Source organism: Budorcas taxicolor, chromosome 10 (genome assembly GCF_023091745.1).
Source record: "Budorcas taxicolor isolate Tak-1 chromosome 10, Takin1.1, whole genome shotgun sequence".
In the NCBI taxonomy this organism is placed as follows: domain Eukaryota; kingdom Metazoa; phylum Chordata; class Mammalia; order Artiodactyla; family Bovidae; genus Budorcas; species Budorcas taxicolor.
In genome coordinates, this window is record NC_068919.1 from 8,039,373 (window position 1) to 8,062,340 (window position 22,968).

The 22,968-nt window shown below is 42.1% G+C and overlaps 2 protein-coding genes across 2 annotated transcripts in view; one reads left to right on the forward strand and one right to left on the reverse strand.

Annotated features, from left to right (window-relative positions):
* Positions 1-22,968, forward strand: part of IQGAP2 (IQ motif containing GTPase activating protein 2) — a 258,660-nt gene that overhangs the window by 156,997 nt on the left and 78,695 nt on the right. The window contains exons 11-12 of the mRNA XM_052646137.1: positions 807-931; positions 10,603-10,766. Coding sequence (XP_052502097.1) covers positions 807-931; positions 10,603-10,766 — 289 coding nt within the window. The remainder of the gene's footprint in view (positions 1-806; positions 932-10,602; positions 10,767-22,968) is intronic.
* Positions 15,827-22,274, reverse strand: F2RL2 (coagulation factor II thrombin receptor like 2). Its single transcript, XM_052646138.1, has 2 exons — positions 22,135-22,274; positions 15,827-17,111 (listed from the first exon to the last, which is right to left on the reverse strand). The coding sequence occupies exons 1-2, from the start codon at positions 22,196-22,198 to the stop codon at positions 16,039-16,041; spliced, it is 1,137 nt and encodes a 378-aa protein (XP_052502098.1). The 5' UTR covers positions 22,199-22,274; the 3' UTR covers positions 15,827-16,038.

Below are 22,968 nucleotides of genomic sequence, written 5' to 3' on the forward strand. Positions count from 1 at the left end.
CAGCGCATCAACCAAGTTCTGTTTTCCAGAAGGTGAGGAGGGTCAGGGGTCTGATTGAGGTGTAAGAGTGGGATGACAGGGAGCAGACACAGGAGCAAGGTAGTAGCTGTGTGAAGCCTGAGGAGTGGACAGGTGAAGAGGAATTCCAGGACATTCTAGTTCAACTCACGCACCACCTTGTCAAGAAAACAGGCAGTGAAGGTGCACGATCTTCACCAAGGTTTCTGGAACTGCAGTTGCATTTTACTTGATTTGTCATTGGTTTAGGCTACAAGGTAACCCAGCTATGTTAGGGTCACAGTAAAAAAAAAAAAAAGGGGGTGGCGGGGGCTCCCTAGGCTTGGATTTGGCCAAGGAAGGAGAGGGAAAAAAAAAAGGACCCTTGATGGAAAGACTAGAAGCCATGGTAATTCTGAATTTTACATCATAGTAGTCATCTGGAGTCTGAGCAGAACCAAGACATACAAAGGGAAGGAAAAATAGTTACAAAAAAAAAACTAGTAACTTCACAAAGTTAAGGATGTTGAGGTTTCTTTGCTTGAGATAAATACAAGATTGGAATTTGAGGAGCTCTTTATTAAAACACATTTGTGCCTAGAAGTATTTGAAGGACAGAAACAACATTATTAGTCTAAGTGAGCTTGGTGTATGTTGACAGAGCTGCGCAAGACAGTTTTACTTGCCTTTCTAATCTTTGTCTAACTTCATAACATCACATTGGGCCACGTGTGTCAAACTTAAGATGCGTAACATGAACAAAGAATGAACCTCTCTGATAGGTGTCATGCCTGTTTTCTCTTCTACAGTTATGCAAATGCACTTCTCTCCATTAAACTGGAAGCCTTATCCCAAGGGCAAGATAGCTTAAGCTGGAATGAAATTCAGAATTGTATCGATATGGTTAATGTCGAAATTCAAGAAGAGAATGACCGTAAGTATGGAAGAGTTTCCTTCTCTAGTTATGGTGGGAGAGTGAGGTAGCTGGACAGCACAGACCTAGCTCAGGGCTGCCAATCTTTTGCTCATGGAGCCCTATGAGAAAACATTCTTCTTACAGGTACATATATATTTATATATAAATGTTACCTATGTACTACTATCCCAATGTGTTATAAACATTACAAAGTGAACATAAGACAGATAAGAATAGAATAAAATACATAGATACAAGTGCTAACTTTTAAAATTTCCTGGTGCTTGAGCTTCCCTGATGGCTCAGCAGGTAAAGAATCTGCCTGCAATGCAGAAAAGCTGCAGGTTTGATCCCTGGGTCAGGAAGATCCCCTGGAGAAGGAAATGGCAGCCCACTCCAGTATTCTTGTCTGGAAAACCCCAAGGACAGAGGAGCCTGGTGGGCTACAGTCCGAAGGGTCGCAAAGAGTTGGACATGCCTTAGTGACTAAGCACACACACTTGAAAAATGACTACTCTAAAGAACTCAGTTTTCTAAGCACTCAATTTCATTTGGGTCTTATTCTGAAATATGACACATATTTGAAGAAGGCAATGGCACACCACTCCAGTTCTCTTGCCTGGAAAATCCCATGGATGGAGGAGCCTGGTAGGCTGCAGTCCATGGGGTCGCTAAGAGTCGGACACGACTGAGCCACTTCACTTTCACTTTTCACTTTCATGCATTGGAGAAGGAAATGGCAACCCACTCCAGTATTCTTGCCTGGAGAATCCCAGGGACGGGGGAGCCTGGTGGGCTGCCATCTATGGGGTCGCACAGGGTCGGACATGACTGAAGCAACTTAGCAGCAGCAGCAGCATGACACATATTCCTGCTCTAAGAAGAAATTACAGCACAGTCTAATTACTGTTTATGATCTCAAATCATGGTGATTTGCTGTGTTTCTAGAACTTAGGAGCTCTCAGAATGTTTTGTCCTAGTTTATTTTCGTAAGGTTTTACAACCTTAATGTCTCCGTCAGCAGATGAATGTATGAAGATGTAGTGTGTGTGTGTGTGTGTGTGTGTGTGTCTGTCTGTCTGTCTGTCTGTGTGATGGAATACTATTCAGCCATAAAAAAGAATAAAATTTTGCCATTTGCAACAATATGGATGGGCTAGAAGAGCATTATGCTAACTGAAATGTCATACAGAGAAAGGCAAATACTGTATGAGATCACTAATATGTGAAATCCAAATAATATAACAAACTAGTGAATGTGACGAAAAAGAGGCAGATTCACAGATCTCTATCTGTGGAACAGACTAGTGGTTACCAGTGGGGAGAGGGAAGGTGGGAGGGGCAAACGGGAAGTGCAAATTATTGGGTATAAGATAGGCTTAAGAATGTACTTAGAACAACGGGAAATAAAGCCAATATTGTGTAATACCTGTAAATGAAAAGGAACGTTTAAAAATTGCATAAAAAAGATTAAAATGCTTAAGCTCTATGCTTACTCTTTATAAACATCACAGAAGTTTACAATGTTTTGTTCTAGTTTGTTTTGGTTAAGTTCTTAGATCGGGTCTTCTAATACTGTATCTCATTTTGTTATACTACAGTCACTGAAGATAAAACATTTAATTTCGTTCATTGCATCTGCAGAGCTTTCTTCGCTTTCTTTATGACTTCTATGAGCCCTGTGCGCAGTATCAAGGCCAGGTTTACTTACTGGCTAAACAACTTCTCACTCTAGACCTCTTGTAGAAAGCAGGGTCCAAGGGCGCTGCTTGGATGTGGTGTACCTTAGATGCCACTGTTAGACTGATTGCTGAACTTTTTTTCATTTTGTCCTTTTCAAGAGTTGTCTACAGATCTGTTTCCCCTTTTGTGACAGCAGGACTTTCTGCTGCCTCTCTGCGTTTGGGGATCCCTGCTGACTCTCCACTCGGCTCTTTTCTGGCCTATTGGCTGGGGAGCTGGTAGTTCTTGCCAGATGTTAGTTGTGAGGAAAGCACTAATTTAAGCAGATGCTCAGCATCATCAGTGGGGGCTCGGGGGGTGGGGCATGACACTGGTGTGTGTGTCGTGTTGCAAAGCTCAGGCCCCCAGCCTCCTGCCTTCCTCCTTGGCCCCTAGCTCCACACTTGCAGGGTGAAGCCATGGTTTGGGTACTTTGGCTAAGGCCATTCAAATGTTGGCAAAGCACAAAATTATGTTGCATCTTTGTTTTCTAACATTTTCCTTATTCTTTGTGACAGTATGTGCAATCCAAGTTTGCTTTGGTGATTTCTATATGTCCTGTTAATACAAGTGAAGATGTATCAATTCCCAGTGCTGCCTGTAGTTTTATTCTCATTCTTGACACTGACAAGGGGCAGGAGGGACCTGCCATTTTTTGTCCCAGATTATCAGATAGAGCCTTTGCTTTTACCAGGAAAAGAGAAACTGTAACATGTGTATAACTTTAAAAGAAAGTGGTCTTTTGTAGGTGAATTGGGCAGGTGGCAGGGGCAGGGGGCGGGGCATACCACACAGCTTGTGGCATCTTAGTTCTTCAATCAAGGATTTAACCTGCGCCCTCAGCAATGAACGCGGAGTCCTGACCTCTGGACCACCAGTGATTTCCTTGTAGGTGGATACTTTTTTGGGTTGGTTTTTTTTTTGGTTGCACTGGGTCTTTGTTGCTGCATACAGGCTTTCTCTAGTTGTGGTGAGCAGGGGCTACTCTTCCTTGTGGTGCCTGGGTTTCTCATTGAGAAAGCTTCTCTTGTTGCGGAGCACAGACTCTAGGTGTCTGGGCTTGGCAGTTGGGGCATTCAGTTTACTTCCTCGCCGCACGTAGAATCTTCCTGGGCCAAGGATCAAACCTGTGTCCCCTGAATTTTCAGGTGGATTCTTATCCACTGTACTAGCAGGGAAGTCCTAGATGAATACTTTTAAGCAAAATGTCTTTAGATTTGTGTGGCATTTATCTAAGTAGCTGTACTATAATGTTATTCTCCACGAGACATATCATTCAGCAATTATCACATTTCTTTTAGCCATCTCAGTTCAGTTCAGTTGCTCAGTTGTGTCCGACTCTTCGCGACCCCATCAACTGCAGCATGCCAGGCCTCCCTGTCCATGACCAACTCCCGGAGTCCACCCAAACCCATGTCCATTGAGTCGGTGATGCCATCCAACCATCTCATCCTCTGATGTCCCCTTCTCCTCATGCCCTCGATCATTCCCAGCATCAGAGTGTTTTCAAATGAGTCAGCTCTTTGCATCAGGTGGCCAAAGCATTGGAGTTTCAGCTTCAACATCAGTCCTTCCAATGAACACCCAGGACTCATCTCCTTTAGGATGGACTGGTTGGATCTCCTTGCAGTCCAAGGGACTCTCAACAGTCTTCTCCAACACCACAGTTCAAAAGCATCAATTCTTCAGCGCTCAGCTTTCTTTATAGTCCAACTCTCATATCCATACATGACTACTGGAAAAATCATAGCCTTGACTAGATGGACCTTTGTTGACAAAGTAATGTCTCTGCTTTTGAATACGCTCTCTAGGTTGGTCATAACTTTCCTTCCAAGGAGCAAATGTCTTTTAATTTCATGGCTGCAGTCACGATCCACAGTGATTTTGGAGCCCAGAAAAATAAAATCAGCCATTGTTTCCACTGTTTCCCCATCTATTTGCCATGAAGTGATGAGACCGGATGCCATGATCTTAGTTTAGCCATGTAGAGACTAATATTTCCTTTCTAGGGGACTTAATATAAAAGATTTAATTTCACTCTGTTTTGGTTTGTCGTTTTGTCAAAATGGAATATCTTTGCTTAAAGTTCTTGAAATATTGGGAGAAGGAAATGCAACCCACTCCATTGTTCTTGCCTGGAGAGTCCTATGGACATGGGAGCCTGATGGGCTACGGTCCATGGGGTTGCAAAATCAGACACGACTTAGCCCACTTGAAGTATTGAGTTGGATATCATCTGTTTAGGTGATTGCTTTAAAAACTGAATTAAATATACTGTTGCCAGGCCTGAATTGCATAATATAGAAATTAAATCATCTGAAAGACGCGAGAGCTTCTCATGGACATCTTGAAAGTGCATTGCTCTCCCACCTCACCCCTGCTACACACTCCAGGGTCTAATCCCATGTCTAAATTGTGGTGTGGATGAGGTATGCTGCTGATGGGAAATGTGAAAGCTGAATTGAGTGGAGAAGCTGTTAAATGCATTACCTCAGATTTGGATGCTCTGCTGATGTCTTAATGGAAAGTTTACTTTCCCCAGTCGAACCTTAGTGGAGCATTAGTTTGACCAGAGAGCTTAGACAAGGTTTCCTTCCTGTGAATTTTTGCTTTTTAAATTTGATAGGTACCATTCTTTGTCAGTTATCTCACTGAGATGGTAGTATCTCAAATACTGACAGCATCTTTAAGGAAATGCCCACCCTTTTGTTGGACTAGAATGTTATAGTATCATATGATGATTCAAATAAGTGGGCCATGAGTTGAGGCTCAACAGTCTTTGCCCAAATGGGATTTTCTCTTTATGTATGAACAGAGGACGTGATGCAGATGTGCCTAGGGGACTTCTGGGAAGGTTTTCAGCCCCTGTGAGGTCATTGACTATGACATCAGCAGCTTGTGTTCCTATAAACACACCAAAAACTTAAGCAGCTGATTTCAATCAAGTCAGCTGGACGGCACTCATTCCCAGGTGATCGGCCGTTAGGTACACGCATTCTCTTTCTCAGATGTAGTTCTGTAAAGATCATTTTTGAGTGGGATGTTTAAAAATATTTAGAACAGTAGACCCAAGGGGATGTTGAGAGACTGACATAAGTGTTCCATGCTCTCCAGTTTATAAACTTTACAGGGTGAAGTGATAATGACGTGTATGTGGCTAGTACTTGGACTTTCCCAAGTTCTTCCAATGTTTTGAGATAACCTAACTTGCACATTAGAGAAGTATTTTTGCTGCTTCTTCCAACATACTGAAGTATTATAATCTGGATAATTTCTAGGCATTTTAGAAAGTCCCTTTCCTCCTATAGACTTTTTCATTCTTAGCAATGGTCTTTATGGGGTCTTTTATTCAGGAGATACTTAGCTAAACAATTTACCTTAATTTGAATGTCAAGATGAAGATGCTTCTTAAAAATTAAAAGAATATATTCTGTTTCATAGCATATCATACTTCATAGAGTGGCTTCTGTTTTTGATGAAAAATAACTGACAGAATGAGAGAATGTTTGACTTTAAGTATGTTTATTTTCTAAGCTTACTGCTTGTTAATGTTTAGTTTCTTTAGTAATTCTTGTCCATGAGCACTCACCTGGGAAGCAGAAGCCCCCTGTTAGTATGTGAAGGTATGTACATGTCCGTGTGTACTTTTGTGTATGTATATTCATGAACAATATACCCATGCATACATACACTATAGTATGACTGATTTATAGTTTATTTTTAAGAATAATGTAGTATTGAGAAGCAGCCTCCAAATAGGTCCTTTCTGCTAAACTTTCAAATACGTTTCCAACTGCATGACGTGGCTTCTGTGCTTTTCGTTCCTGGACCTGTCAGTCTCTGTCCTAAGATCCTGTGTATAGTAGAGATAGTAGAAGTTTGAATTGGTAGGTATGCTTATTCATCCTCTGGTACATCCAAACGGTTCCAGATGTTATTTTCCCAGATGGTATTAGAGAATTTGTGATGTTAATTAGCCATACTTGGACCTTAAAAATTTCCCCAAACATGCATGACTTTGGTGATTTCTATGGAACCTACCTACACTTGCCGGCTTCCTGTGGTTATTTCAACTAATTAACAGTAAATAAAATTTTAAATTCTTCAGTTATACTGGCCACATTTTAAGTGCTCATTAGCTACATGTGGCTAATGGCTACCATACTGGATGGCCCAAACATTTTCATCCTCACGGAATATTCACTGGACAGAAATGGACTATATTAATCTTGAAAGTCACTCTGCTAACACTATAGGGAATTGTTTGGTTTTGAAGTGTCTCTTAGGTGTTCTTTACAAAGTGGTGAAGTAGAGTAAACCAAATAATAGAATGCATATCCAAATCTCTTAGCAATTCTGTTTTCTTTTCTGTACCTCTTTACGGTAAATCCTTCTAGCCCTGGTATTCTCTGATTCCGTCCAGTAGCAGTACTTGGCATTATTGTCTAAGTGAGGCTTATGCTAGAAATGAGCTGTTACTTGTATGTCAAGTTATCTCCTGTTTTATTTTTCATAGTACTTCCTTTCTCTTTTTATTCAAATCTAGAGAAACTGTGTTGATACTGAACTAACAAGTTCCATGGGCCAACATTATCTCCTGTTTTTACAACATCTTTATTGGGATATAATTCATATACCATAAAATTCTTCCCCATTTTATTGTGTTTTTATGGTGGTTTTATATATTTTAAAAATTGTGCAACCATCTCTAGTATCTAAATTCAGAACATTTTCATCACCCCAGAAAGAAACTCTGTACCCATTAGCAGTCACTCCCTCTTCCTTACCCTGCCATCCCCTGGCAACGGCTAATTGCTTTGTTTCTACGGATTTTCCTATGCTGGATATCTCATATAAAGAGAATCATGGAGTATGGGGCCTTTCGTGTCTGGCTTCTTTCTTTCAGCATAAGGTTTTCAAGGTCCATCTGTGTTGGATCATTATACTTCATATTGCTTTCTGCTGCTAAGTCACTTCAGTCGTGTATGACTCTGTGCGACCCCAGAGACGGCAGCCCACCAGGCTTCCCTGTCCCTGGGATTCTCCAGGCAAGAACACTGGAGTGGGTTGCCATTTCCTTCTCCAATGCATGAAAGTGAAGAGTGAAAGTGAAGTCGCTCAGTCGTGTCCGACTCTTAGCAACCCCATGGACTGCAGCCTGCCAGGCTCCTCCATCCGTAGGATTTTCCAGGCAAGCGGACTGGAGTGGGGTGCCATTGCCTTCTCCAATATTACTTTCTAGGTCAGGTAATATTCTGTTCCATGGGTATGCATTTTGTTGATCCAGTTATCAGTTGATGGGTATCTGGGTTGTTTCTACTTTTTAGCTCTTGTGAATATTGCTTCTATAAGCATTCATGTGTCAGCTTTTGTGTGGCCATGAGGTTTCAGTTCCCTTGAGTATATACCTAGCAGTGGAACTACCGGATCATATGGAAGCTGGATGCTTAATATGTTAAAGAGCTGCCTGCTGTCGACGGAATGAAACACTAACACTGCAGAGTGGTTTAAATCTTTATATTTTTAACCCTTGCTTCTTACAGCTACTTTATTTTATATCCCTAGCACAACAAGCTACAGGGCAAGCTGCCAAGCACTATGATTCAGAGACTATACAGTGCACAGGCGCAGGGCGAGATAACCTTTACCTTGACTTATTTACTGCAGCTAAGACTGTGTTTTGGGGAACTTCTTTATCAACTTAGAATCCGTTTTGTCCCAGGGTCTGTTCCTTTTGAGGAATCAGAGAAACATCCTTGTGTGCAAGAAATGTTCTTTTCCCACGGGAACAAACAGGATTCTTAGCTGAACATCTCGTCTGCAAGAATGTTCAGCTCAGGTTGAGAGTCTCGTTTGCAAGCACTTCTCAACCTTCCTTATACCTAGTTCCCTACACTGGGCAGAACATCTCGTTTGCAAGAATGTTCAGCCCTGGTTGAGAGTCTCGTTTGCAAGCACTTCTCAACCTTCTTTATACCTTGTTCCCTACAGCTGCCTGTTTACCGAGGTGGTTGCCATTTTCCATCTCCACCACCAGTTTCGCCCCATCCTCAGAACACTTGTTATTATTTGTCTTTTTCAATATAGCCATCCTAGTGGTTATAAAGTGGTATTTTGTTGTGCTTTGCATTTGTATTTTCCAATAACTAGTGATACTGGGCATCTTTTCATGTGCTTATTTGCCATTTGTATATTTCCTTTAAAGAAATATCTGATCAAGTCCTTTACCTGTTTTAAATTGGGTTTTCTTTTCTATCGTTGAGTTGTAAAAATTCTTTATATGTTTGCTATTCTTGTGTATCAGGTACCTAAGGTTTCTTATCAGATACAGAACTTGTACTTACTCCTGTTCTGTAGATAATTTCTTTGATAGTGTCCGTGGAAGCATAACAGGTTTAATCATTTTTTATCGAATTATAGTTGATGTACAAATTATATAAGTTACAGATGTTTATTGTTAATGTACACATTACATGTTACAGATGTTTAATAGATTGATTCACAACTTTTAGAGGTTACATTCCATTTATAGTTACTTTAGAAGATTGGCTACATGGCCTGTGTTATACAGTATATCCTTGTGGCTTATTTTATACATAATAGTGTGTACCTCTTAAAGGTTTAATTTTTACAACATCCCTTTGTTCCTTTTTTTGTTTATGTTTTTGGTGTTTATAGGTCAGAAGTATTGCCTAACACAAGGCCACAAAGATTTACCCTTACTTCTCTTCTAAGACATTAAAAATTTATAGTTTGAGCTTTTGTGTCTAGATCTGTATTCCGTATTGAGTTAATTTTTGTGTGTGATGCAATGAAGGGAGTCCAACTTCATCCTTATGCAGAGGATGTTCAGTTGTCAGTGCCCATTTGCTATGAAGACTTATTCACCTGTGGCATGGTCAGGTATCAGTGGACTCTAGATGTAAGGGTTTATTTCTGAACTCTAAATTCTATTCCATTCACCTATGGATTTCTGTTTATATCAGTACCATGCAGTATTAACTGTAGCTTTGTAGTAAATTTGAAATTAGAAAGAGTCCTCCTATGCTGTTTTTTGTCCGCCTGCATTACATTGGTTATTTCTTGACCCCTTGCATTTCCGTATGAATTTTAGAGTCAGCTGGTCAATTTCTGTTAAAAAAAAAAAAAGGCAGCTGGAATTTTGATAGGGGTTGCATTGAATCTGTAGATCAATTTGGAGATCTCTGCCATCTTAGTAGTATTAAGCCTTTTGATCCATGAACGTGGGATAATTTTTCCCTTTATTTTGGTCATCTTTTTTTCCCAATGGTCTTTCATAATTTTCAGTGTATATGTCATATCCTTGTTCTGTTAAATTCATTCCTAAGTGTTTATTCTATTTGTCATCTATTTGTAATTGGAATCTATTGTGGAATTTTTCCTTAATTTCATTTTCAGATTGCACATTGCAATTGTAGAAAGAGGAGTTGACTTCTGTACATTGACCTACTATGTAGCCTTGTGTGCTGTGCTTAGTTGCTCAGTCATATCCCAGTCTTTGTGACCCTATGGAGCCTGTCAGGCTCCTCTGTCCTTGGGATTCTCCAGGCCAGAAGACTGTAGTGGGTTGCATGCCCTGCTCCAGGGGATCTTCTCAACCCAGGGATCAAACCCAGGTCTCCCACATTGCAGGCGGATTCTTTTCCATCTGAGCCACCAGGGAAGCCCAAGAATACTGGAGTGTGTAGCCCATCCGTTCTCTAGGGGAATCTTCCCAACCTAGGAATCAAACTGGGGTCTCCTGCATTGCAGACGGATTCTTTACCTGCTGAGCTTCGAGGAAAGCCCATGTAAGCCTTAGCTGTAGTTGTTTATTAGCTCTTGCAGTTTGTGTGGATGTGTGGTCTCCCCAGCCCCACTTTCTAACTCGATCTTTGCTATAGGTGATTCAAGAAAACTTATGATGTACTGTGACTTTAAAGGAATTCTTTTTCTTCATTTTCTAGGAGTTGTAGCTGTGGGATACATCAATGAAGCCATTGATGAAGGGGATCCTCTGAGAACTTTAGACAGCCTGCTATTACCCACTGCTAAGATTAAAAATGTGGATCCTGACTTTGCCCGGCACTACCAGGATGTTTTATACCAGGCGAAAACACAGAAATACATGGTAAGTCTTAGTAGGTGTGTTTTTTTATTTATTTATTGTTAGTTGTCTATTTTTTGTATAGTAGTGTGCATATTTTAATCCCAAAGGACCTACTAGATAACATGGGGAACTGTGCTCAATGTCTCATAATAACCTATAATGGAAAAGAATTCAAAAAAGAATATATACATATATATAATTTCAACTCTGTTTAGATAATAGGTGTGTTTCTTTTAAATTTACAGACCAGTTTGGGGAGAGAGGGGAAGGGGGGAATCCAAGGGACACACGATGCCATTCGAATGGTCTGTCCTTGTCCTCAAGAGGCTTAGAAACTTCCTGAGACAGAGGGCATTCCCACGTAAAATCCACAGCAGTGGAGGTGAGTATGGTGGCCAAATGTCAAAACGAGGAATGCTCAGAGTGACTCGGAGATGGTTGGGGTTGCTGTGGGCTGGAATCTGAAGACAGGCTGGTGTGGAGGTGGATCAGGAGCAGTTCGTGAAGGGTAAGGACAAGTTGGTTTGATGGGTGGGAGCAGGATGATGCAAACAGGTAATGGCAGGGCTACATGGGCACCAGCTTGGTTTGTTCTAGGCACAGGAGGAAACTGACCTGGCCAGGCCCCACTGCAGAGCAGAGGGTTTCAGCTGGCTGCAGAGCTCATACTGTGGTTGTGAGGTATCCCGTAGATACTGGCCACCCTGGAAGAACTGGGTGGACGGGAAGAACTGTCTCCTGGTGCTCCCTGGGACTTAGCCACTTGTGGCTGCCATGTCCCTAGGTGCAAATCCAGCCCCAAAGGAGTGGGCATCTTGTTTGTACTGGTCTTCACAAGCCAGGAATGGCCTCATCTGGAACAGGAATAACATTTTTGGCTATGGCAAACGTTTATTTAGCACCTGTTGTTTGCCACCCATGATAGTGGGTACTTTATGTATATTACCTAATACAGTCCTCGGAATAAGTCATAGCAGCCCTATGAATTAAGTACCATTATCACCACCCCTAACAGTTGCTGTGAGGATCAGATGAAGGTGAGTTACATGAGGCATCCATAAAGCACAGAGGGTAACGCTATGCCATCCCAGGGAAGGCTCAGAGAACCGAAGGCCCTACCTTGGGGAATATTTTTCTTCAGCTCTAATGAGGCAATTTAGTAGCATGGAGTGAATAGGATTTACATTGTTTTATTTTTTCACTTTTTTTGAATTTCTATTTTTTTATACTATGTGTATATATATAAGTGTATAGCATTTGACATGGAGCATGTCACCCAAAAAAAGAGCTTACCTATGCAAAAAAAAAAAAAAAAAAAAAATAGGGAGAATGAGACTCAAGCCAGGCCTTGTGTGCCCTCATCCCAGCTGGGGGAGCAGACCCTGTCAGCGAGGAGGACCAGGCTGCCCCCTGCTGTCCCTACCGATGTAGCTGTGGCCGTAGCACGTGACACAGCATTGGACGCTTAAGTTCTTAGTTTTGGAGACAGACAGGAACCATTTAGATCTTGGCTTTGCCACCGATTAGCTAGGGATTTTACTCAAGTCACTAAAATTCTTTATGCTTTGGTTTTCACATATGTAAAATTGAAATTATAGTACCTACCTTATAGGATTATCATGAGGCTTAAATGATTACATAATGTAGTAAATGAATAATATACATTAACACATAATTCCCTATTAACACATAGTTACACTGATTATAATGTATGTATGTATAAGCATATAGCATTTGACATGGCGCATGCACCCCCAGAAAGGGTTTATGAAATGTAGCTAGTGTTAAGTGGCACCTCAAGCTGCCATGCAGGTTAGCGGGTGGTGTGTTGACGTCTTTGTCACAAAGTCTTCGCTAGACACAAGGCCTGCTCTGGCCACAAATTGGGATCTTCTGCATGCAAAGCAGAAGTAGACCTGGGTTTTTCTGCTGACAACCACATGGGGGGATTGTCTTTGAGGTGAGACTGACTCCACAAACCTTTATAGGCAAGCAGTGGATGTCCGCTCCCGAGCACCCCAATCTCAGGACTTTAGGTCCAGGTGCAATTCCACAGCACCTCTTCAGAGCACTCAGAAGCCCCCAGGTGTCTGTGCACCACCGCCTCTCTGTGGGGCCTCCCCCTAATTGTGAAGTGAAAGTCACTCAGTCATGTCCAACTCTTTGCAACCCCACGGACTCTACAGTCCATGGAATTCTCCAGGCCAGAATACTGGAGTGGGGAGCCTTTCCCTTCTCCAGGGGATCTTCCCAACCCAGGGACCGAACCCAGGTCTCCCGCATCGTAGACAGATTCTTTACCAGCTGAGCCACCAGGGAAGCCCAAGAATACTGGAGTGGGTAGCCTATCCCTTCTCCAGGGGACCTTCCCAACCAAGGAATCGAACTGGGGACTCCTGCATTGCAGGCAGATCCTTTACCAGCTGAGCTACCAGGGAAACCCTCCTACGTGTGAAAGCGATGCTCTAATAGTGTAATTAGAGGCCTGAATATGAGCCTAGGAATCTGAGCTAGAGCAGGCATTAAACCACTGTTGACCTATGAAATTAGAAGCTTGAACGACAATATATTGCCATTAACTGAGAGATTAAAGGGCTTCTCTGGTGGCTCAGACAGTAAAGAATCTGTCTGCAAGGCAGACATGTGGGAAGATCCCCTGGAGGAGGAAATGGCAACCCACTTCAGTACTCTTGCCTAAAGAATCCCATGGACGATAGAGCCTCATGGGCTACAGTCCACAGGGTCACAAAGAGTCAGACTGAAGTGACTAAGCACAAGAGATGATGAAACACTACAGCCCCAAGTGATGAATCTGATTTGGTCAAGTTGCCATCTTTAAAGGCATTTCTCTTTCTCTGCTCCTTCATTTTGACACGTTGTTTTCCCAGCACATTCTCTTTCCCTGGGGAAAAAAAAAAACCCACCTGATTCTGTTATTTAGTGGGGGTCTCTCTTTGTCTTTGAACCTCTGCTGTTTTGATATCTGTAAATTTTCAGTTCTGTTTCTTGGGCTGTTTATGTGCCTTACTTTCCAAAAGTCTAGCCTTGGAAAATTACATTACTGGTATTGTCAATATGAAGTACAGCTTGTGCCAAAGTATATAGTCATTAAGAGTCAAAATGGATGACATCTTAGTAGAATGCTCAGTTTTATCAAAGATTGAGGACAGTGATATAAGTTGATGAGAATTCTTGGTCCTCGATAACGGTATTTCAGGTATAACGTTGCATACGCACCAGATTCCTTCCATTTCTTGAGGGAAAGGCTGGGAAGTGGGCCTGGCATATGTTTGCACAGAGCACACTTTTAGATCTAGTCACTGGAGGCAGTGAATTGTCAGCTATTTTTAAGTTGAAGACTTTTCTTGAGAATTTTGGGAGGCATATGAATTATACACCCCAAAAGTTCTCGTTTACTGCCTAAAAGTTAAGTATGCTTTTAACAAGTGAATAGTGTTGAATTTTTTTTTTCTGTAGGTAAAACTGTATTACAGTTCATTATTTTGCAGAAAGCAGTTCCTTCCATTGGGGTTTTTGTCATCTAGAAACTTATTTTATTTTAGGTTTTTTTTTTTTTGCTTGCTTTAGTGTTCACCTTATTTTTACTCTTCATGTAACCACACAGCTACTGTAAGTGTTCTTTGTGTACATTTTTTTTTTGTAGTCTTAAGTCCAATGAAATAGGAAACTCTGCACACTGACAAAATCAGCATTTAAAATGTCTTTTATTGTTTTGATGGGCACTACAAAGTGTACAGTCAATGCATGTTCCTACAAATTTGAAAATTCATCTCACAATCCTTTATGCCCTTAACCACTAATAATCACCTTCTGTCTGATGTCTAAACTGAGGGAAAGATTATCACAAAATATCATTTTCCCATAAAAACTATGTTTAAGGACAAAAATAATGGAGCCATTATTTTAAACTTATAAGTGACTTCTTGAATATATTCTTAGCTTTCTTTTTTTTTTCTTTTTTGATGTGGCCAACCAGAAATATTATTCCCTGTCATATGGACTACCTTGCCTTCTCAGTATGAGTTTAATTGACTTTCATGCTGTTTAGGTGCCTTGAGATTTTATTATTTCATTCATTCAACCACAGGATGTGCAAAGCATGAAGCCTTGCCCCACAGACCCTGGGAAGACTTGGGCCTGACATTATTACTAGGAACTTAGAGAAGGAGAGGACAAGCCCCTTCTCTACTGCATATGGTACTTAGTAAGTGCTTATGGAATTAACATTTGTATACAAGTGAGCTCTCTAAAGTGCCATAATAGAAATACAAAAAAGTTTTTTGAAGGTTCATATGAGGAAAATGAACTTCTGACTAGAGAGTCAGGGAAGAGTGGCCCTTTGAGGACTTCGAGAGATGGAAAGAATTAAGGCAAACATATTAGAAATAGCTTTCCAGTGAGGGGCAGGGGCAGAATGAGGAGAAGTGTAGATTATAGAAAAAGGAGAAGCTCAGCCAGTGCTTACATCCCATGCGTGTTTTCCAGTAGATAAAGTTAGTGTCAGTCCTGAGTGCTAATCTAAATCTTTATAATTTATTCCAAAGCAGTGAATGGTCAATGGAGGTTTCTAAACTGGGAGATTTGAGTGATATATTCAAACTGGCATTTGGGGAAGATTAATCATGGCAACCCATTCCAGTATTCTTGCCTGGGAAATCCCGTGGACAGAGGAGTGTGGCAGGCTACATGAGATCATGTGTTCATGAGATCACAAAAGAGTCAGACGTGACTTAGTAACTAAACAAGAACAAATCTAACAGTGGCCTGAGAAGTGGAGGACAGGCTGGCAGTGATGAGAATGGTTAGAAGGCAGAGGTGGGCCTGGACAACAGATGTACTGAGAGATACTATACACATAGAATCAGCTGATGAGGCAGCCAGCAGCCTGAGAGTTGAAGGAGGCAGAAGAATTAAAAATGACACCAGATACTAAAAGCAGAGATCTTAACCGTCCCTGCCCCTGCTGCACCCTTGCCCCCCCTGCTCCATCCTCAACCTTCAAGTCATCTAGAGTAGAAACCTCTTAGAAGTAGGGAAGACGGATATTTCAAGAGCTTGAAGTACCAGTCGGGCCGATGTGTCAGTTGCCATGAAGAGAGGAGAGGTATCTTTTCTCCTGCATTGACACTTTTTTTGAAAAAAGCTAGGGTGTATGTAATGCTTTATTTTGAAGCATTGTGTTTTAGGAACTTAAAAATGGAGCTGGAGAATAGAGCTCTATGCATATGTTACCTCAAGAATGTATCTTTTCACAGATAGCTTTCCTTGTTCTCTAAGATGATTTCACCATTGTAAGGTAAGCAGTAGAGTGATCTGTGGTTTTTGACATGAGAAAATAAAGGAATGGATCTAGGCAACTATTCAAGCTTCCGAGGCACAACGCTATGAGATAGACAAAGTATAAGGCATCGGTGTTGCTGTAGTAGTAGTTTGCATGGTGAATAATAAGGATGAGGTTGCTTGGAGCAAAGCAAATGGTGAAAATCACAAGAGTGAGGAGACTCGCCTTAATGTACCACAACCACCTCCGATCTTTTGCGTTAAGCGTCCAGATGATGGCTGCGTAGCAGTAGACAATGACCAGAAATGGGATTAGGAACCCAAAGAATGCCAAGGAGATGAAGTAGTAGGGCTGGAAGGGCGACGAGGACGCGCATGTGTTGTGGACATCGTGGCAGGTGCTGATGTCCTGCTGGGCAAGATAGTACTCCTGCTTCAGAACGAAAAATGGCAGCATGTACAAGAAAACCATTGTCCACACCAGTCCACATGTTAGCAAGGCATAGGTGCGCTTGGGCAGTCCCCGGTAAGTGAAAGGATGAACGATGGCCAAGTAGCGGTTGATACTGATGCAGGCGAGGAGCAGAATGGAGCAGTACATGTTGCCGTAGAAGATGACCGTGGTGGCCCGGCACATGACCTCGCCAAATACCCAGTTGTTCCCGTTGAGATGGTAAGCTATTCTAAAGGGCAGTGTAACACAAAACAGAAAGTCTGCAACGGCCAGGTTGGTGTAGAAGATGGTCATCCGGATGGTTCTGGTCCTGCAGAAGAGCATCCACAGGGTCACTGCATTGGCCGGCATTCCTACTGCAAACACCAGGATGTAGATGGTGGGTATCAATTTGGTACTTAAAGTGCTGCTCAGGTACCCCATGGTAGCATTATTCACATGGAGATTTGAATCAAGTTCTTCAGGGCACTTGAGTTTTACGGTTTTGGTGGTTTCTGTCCAGCCTTCTATGGCAGAAAGGGGAAACTCTTCAAAAGAATTTTGGGGAGCTCCACGGAAGGTCTTAATAGGCAAGGTTGGCACTGCCAAGTTGTCTGCATCATATTCCATGCCTGTAATTGAAAAGAAGTATTAACATATGATTCATCACTGAGGGATATCTGTTGTTCAGGAGACAATAAAACGATTTCTTATGCTACATAATTTCTGTAATGGTAGAATTTAGGATCCTTTTTATTTTAAACAGTCATTATAGGTCAGGTAATCAACAGGAAAGCATTTAATGTATATCATATGCCCCAGCAGCATGCTAACCCATGTGGGAACCCAAACTAGATGACAACTCTTTGTATGTAAGGAATTATAATACTGTAAGAGGAAACAAAAGTAGCAGTTTAAACCATTATAGGCTAATGTCATATTGATTATAAACTGTATAGGCATTCAGACAGTATTTAATGGATTTAGATGTTGGGGCAAAATGTCAAGGAAAAGATGAACATGAGCAAAGATGAAGCAAGGTACATAAAGAGGTGGAATTTAATAGAAGACTAAGAATCTGGTAGGTGATGAGTGGCCACGGGCCAAAATTGTGTCGGCTGACGTGGGATCTGGGAATATCAGATGAGTTGATTTAGCAAATGTTTATTGCATGTTTATATGCCAGTGAAGCGCAGTTTGAAATCAATACCATTCCTGTCTTCAATTCTCACAGTAATGGAGAAGATGCATAAAAGCACATTCTTATACAAATAAGGTACATCTGGCAGATGAAGTTGAAAGAGTAGGTTACAGCCAAATCTTTGAAGGGCCCCTAAACTGTCCTAAGAAATCACGTGCCCATTCACAGTTGCTGAGGTTGTATGCAGATAAAATTGTGGACAGAGGGATGGCCACTGAGGTAGGCAGCATGATGGCTCCCTGAAGATTCCATGCGCTAATGCCTGGAACCTGCAAATATGTTACCTTCTGTGGCAAAAGGGACTTTTGTGGATGTGCTTCAGGATTTTGAGATGGAATGAGCACCCTGGATTGGCCAGTGGGCCAGATGTAATCATAAGACTCCTTATAAAAGGGAGAGGCAAGAGGGCCAAAGTTGGAGATCCTGGAAAAGGCTCTGCTGCCAGCTTTGAAGGTTGGAGAAAGAGCCATGAGCCAAGGAATGCATGTGCTTCGAGAGAGCGACTACAGCAAGAAGACAGGCTCTCTGTTGGAGCCTCCCTGCTGACACCTTGATTTCAGGACTTGTGACCTTCAGAAATAGAATACACCCTGTGTTTTAATTTTGTGGAAATTCATGACAGTAGTAATAGAAACTAATATAACCGTGATTTGACTTGTGTTTAAGGTCACTTTGATGACAGTGTAGAGAAAAGGCTAAGAGGGTAAGAAGTGAGAGGCAAAGGGATCTGATTTGGAGGCTTTGTTGTTGTTCAGTTGCTAAATCGTGTCCGACTCTTGCGACACCATGGACTGCAGCACACCAGGCTCTTCTGTCCTTCACTGTCGCCCCGAGTTCGCTCTGATTCACGTCCATTGAGTGAGTGGTGCTATCTAACCGCCTCTCAATCCTCCGCCACCCTCTTCTCCTCCTGCCTTCAGTCTAGCCCAGCTTCAGGGTCTTTTCCAGTGAGTCAGCTCTTGGTGTCAGGTGAGCAGAGTGTTGGTGCTTCAGCTTCAGCATCAATTCCTCCAATGAATATTCAGGGGTGCTTTCTTTTAAGATAGAATGGTTGGATCTCCTTGCAGTCCAGAGACTCTCAAGAGTCTTCTGCACACATGCATGCTCAGTTGCTTCAGGTGTGTCTGACTCTCTGCCACCCTATGGACTGTAACCCCCCAGGCTTCTCTGTCCCTGGGAGTCTCCAGGCAGGAATACTTGAGTGGGCTGGCATGCCCTCCTCCAGGGATCTTCCCAACCCAGGGATCGAACCCACGTCTCTTATGTCTCCTGCATTGGCAGATGGGTTCTTTACCACTACCACCACCTGGGAAGCCCCGAGAGTCTCCTCCAGCACCAGAGTTCAAAAGCATCAGTTTTTCAGCGCTAAGCCTTCTTCATGGTCCAACTCTCACATCTGTATGTGACGACTAGAAAAACCATAGCCTTGACTATATGGACCTTTGTCGGCAAAGTGATGTCTTTGCTTTTTAATATGCTGTCTAGATTTGGAGGCTACTGTAATCATTTCAACTCAAGTTGGTGGGTTACAGAGCTGGAGTAATGGCAGTGCAGAGGTGAAGATGAACACATGAGACTCGGTAATGGAGGCTCAAGGGGACTTAGCATCTGGAGATGGTGCAAGGGAAGCAGGAAGCAAAAATGACTGGGAGGTTTGTCTTCTGGACAACATCGGAGGAGAGGCAGACGGAGCATGGTGAAGGCAAGGGTTCTGAGGGTCCAACACAGGGAAAAGCTAAGATCTCAGTTTTGAATATTCCTGAGTTCGAATTGCTGGCGCAATATTAGAATGAGAATGTGCCGTGACAGGTTAGACTTAAATGTGGAATCCAGAATTTCAGGAGCCCACATGAGATGTATGGGCCTTTTAGTCTGGGTAGAGACAGGACTTTGATTTTGTGCTTGAATGTACTATAGGGAGAGATGTGAGAAGAAATAGCCCAAAAGCAGAATTGTAGGGGAATGCCAGATTTCAAGAGAGGAGGAGACAAAGGCAGAAAAATTAGAAGAGGAAATTGATGATTCAAGAAGTTGGAAATAAAGAAAAGAAAGAGTATTAAAACAAATTACATACTACAAATTTTTGTCACTTAGTTGGCACATTGATACTAATAATCTTAATTCTTGAGGGAGCAATTTTAAAAACAAAATAAACCGTAACACTCAAACCTGCTTTTCATTATGTAACTTTCCATAAATTAATCCTTGACGTGTAGAGAAAGTAGATTCTCTCACATTTCTAACTTTACCTTAAGACAGGCTTTTATGCTGAATATAAACCTAATACTCATATCGATTTAAAATGCCTTACTCTGCCAGTTACCTCTTTTCACATGAGCTCTGAATTCCTACCTGTTGAATCCTGGAGGTTAGTCAGTGTTTAGCAACCTGGCTGTCCTTCAAAGCCAGCTTCTATTCCGGCTTTAATCTCTACCAGTTCCCCCTCGGGTGAAATTGAAGTCTCCCTCATAACCTTGAGATCACAAAAACTGAATTCGGGGGGTAAGCAGAGGGTGTCCTTGTAAAGGAAGAAAGATTAAAGGAAAGAAAAATTGGGGAAGTGGCTCTCTTCTATGCCTGTGTGTAGAGGTGTGCCACTTGAGTACAGCCACTCAAATCCTTCGGCTCACTTGGGCATTTTGGAAAATTCTCGCATCTGACGTCACCCGAAGAGAAGGGTCTTTTCAGGCTGGCACAGAGCTGGAAAATGGAGGCTGAAAACATGCTGTACGAGTTATATCCCTTCAAGATCTGGGAAGAGAGCCATTGAAACCCAGTGTGTGTCTGTTTTTGAGAAATCCAGTGATTGAGCAAGATGTCATGCCTGAAAACCTGCTGAACAGTGACGCTGTCAACAAGCCTTGATTCCATTTCCATGAGAATTCTGGCTCTGATCCCGCTCAAAGAAGTCTTTTACTCCTTAGAGCCTGGTTTTCCTTAAGAACGAATGCTTGTTAAATTGTGTGTGTGTCTTTTCATTTATTTGAGTGTTTTATACAGGTTCATCTGACATGATGTCCCTGAAATGTGTTTCAACCTGAGAAAAGGCTTTGGAGAGGGACTGACCCACAGGGAAGAGACTTCAGCCACTAAACAGGGGGGGTCTTCCTCTCCATTTCCTCCCAACCCCTTTTGACAAAAGCAAAGTCACCTCCTTTCACTTTGCCGCCTTTCTTTTTTTTTTATAAAACTTTTTACAGAAATGGCAACCCACTCCAGTGTTCTTGCCTGGAGAATCCCAGGGACGGGGGAGCCGGGTGGGCTGCTATCTATGGGGTCTCACAGAGTTGGACACGACTGAAGCGACTTAGCAGCCGCAGAGTTAATATACAGTGTTGTGTTAGTTTCAAGTGTATAGGAAAGTGATTCTGTTTTATGCATATCAGATATGTAGTATATATATATTCTCTTTCCAATTCTTTTCCCTTAAGGTTATTATAAGATACTGAGAAGAGTTGCTTGTGCTATACAGTAGGTCCTTGTTGCTTGTTGTTTACCTGTTTTGTATATAATGTATATATATTAATCTCAAATCCTAATTTATCTCCCCTACCTCGTGGTCTCCTTACCTTGTCACCCTTTAATTTCCGCCCTTTTCACGTCCAGCAAACCCCACAAGCACCTTGAAGGAACCACCTCTGCAGACTTCTTTTCTTTTGCTCTTCTGCTTGATTTTGGCTCATCCTCTCCCAGAAAGAGCACTCACTCACTGTAACTCCCACACGAGCAACTGCCCTCCACACTGTCCTAAGACCACTTCAGCGATCCCAGCATTTCTCTATAGAGCCTTGGAGTTTTTTTGTATAGTTTTTATCTTCCCTGTTCACTGTCATTTACTCCCATCAGCTCTCTGGCTCCTAAAATGTTCACTGGAGAGTGGAACCCCGACAGTAAGGAGGTTGTCGATACCCCTGTCCCAGGTTGATCTAGAGCAAGCAGGAAATTACAGGCTAACATTGTACTGAGTGAAACAGAAAACACATACTTCCTTTGGGAAATGCGAATTGATTAGCATCAGTAATTATTGAAACCAGACCAACCACACTGTCTTTCAGGGGACAGTCTTGTTTTCCTCATTTGTGACTCACCAGGAGCTATTAACATGGGATTTTTTAAAATCTCTTTTAAAAAATGTAATTCTTTGCCATATCAGAGGAAATGCTTAGAAAAACAAAAAACTTTTAAAGAAAATTGATTCTTGATTTAATTGTAGAGCTCTCCTGGCTTGACTGTGCCACAAATTTTTAAATACGAGCAGAGAACACTCTTGGACAAGATGGGAATAGTGAACAAACTACATCTCTTCACGTCCATGATTCCCCCTTTTAATAACTAAGATTCCACTCTGCCTTTGGGGGTGTGCAGTCTGTGTGAAATGTAAAAGAGATTAGATTCAGTTGACTCTTGGGACACAAAGTAGCAATCCCACCGGACATCATAAGGAAAGAGCTTACCGCTTTGACAGGAAGCAGGCGACAGAAGCAGTGCTCCAAAGGCTGCAAAGACGACGGCTCTCATCTTGATCCGAGCCGCCTCTCTCTAGTGTGCAGGACTGGGGGGGTTCACCTCGGCTCCATGCGCCGGCACCCTGGTTCTCTCTGTAGGACGGGGTTCTGCTGTGCTCTGTGGACAGGAAGCCCGCCCGGGTCCTCTGCAGGGAAAGGGTGTGACAGCATTCGTGCATGACTCAGGCTGAGCCTCTGAGCGTGTTCCTTATCCCTGGAGAAAGTCATGAAACTCCTCCCACCACTCACAGGCCATTCTGGGCAGAAGCTGTAGTTCCTACCCCGTGTATTTATGTGCATGGAATGAATGCAGATAAGGGCAGAGGTGAGCTGGAGACAGATGCTTAGCAGCAGTTAAATTTAAATCTGTTCCTTATCTCATTTTTACCCACTTTAAAGATAAGGTTCCAGGGTGCCATTTCTACCTAGTAACTGAGCTGTCAGAAGTTATCTTTTTCCTTTTCCTTTCAGCTATTTCAAATCTTGTTGGATTCATTATGTGATTGTAAACTAAATGAATCTCGGAAAGCAAGGTTTTGTGTTTTTTTTTTGTTTTTTTTTTTTAACACATTAAAGTTGTTCTAAGTGCTTGATTAGTTTGAAAATTCTCCTTCTGTGTCACATTGGTCTGAATTTGTCATCAGTGCTTGGCCAAAGCTTGGTTTCATTGTGTTTTGTTTTGCCATAGGTCATCATATTCTGAGCCATTCAATAATTCTATAGGGTCAGATAAGTAGCTGCTGCTGCTGCTAAGTCACTTCAGTTGTGTCTGATTCTGTGCGA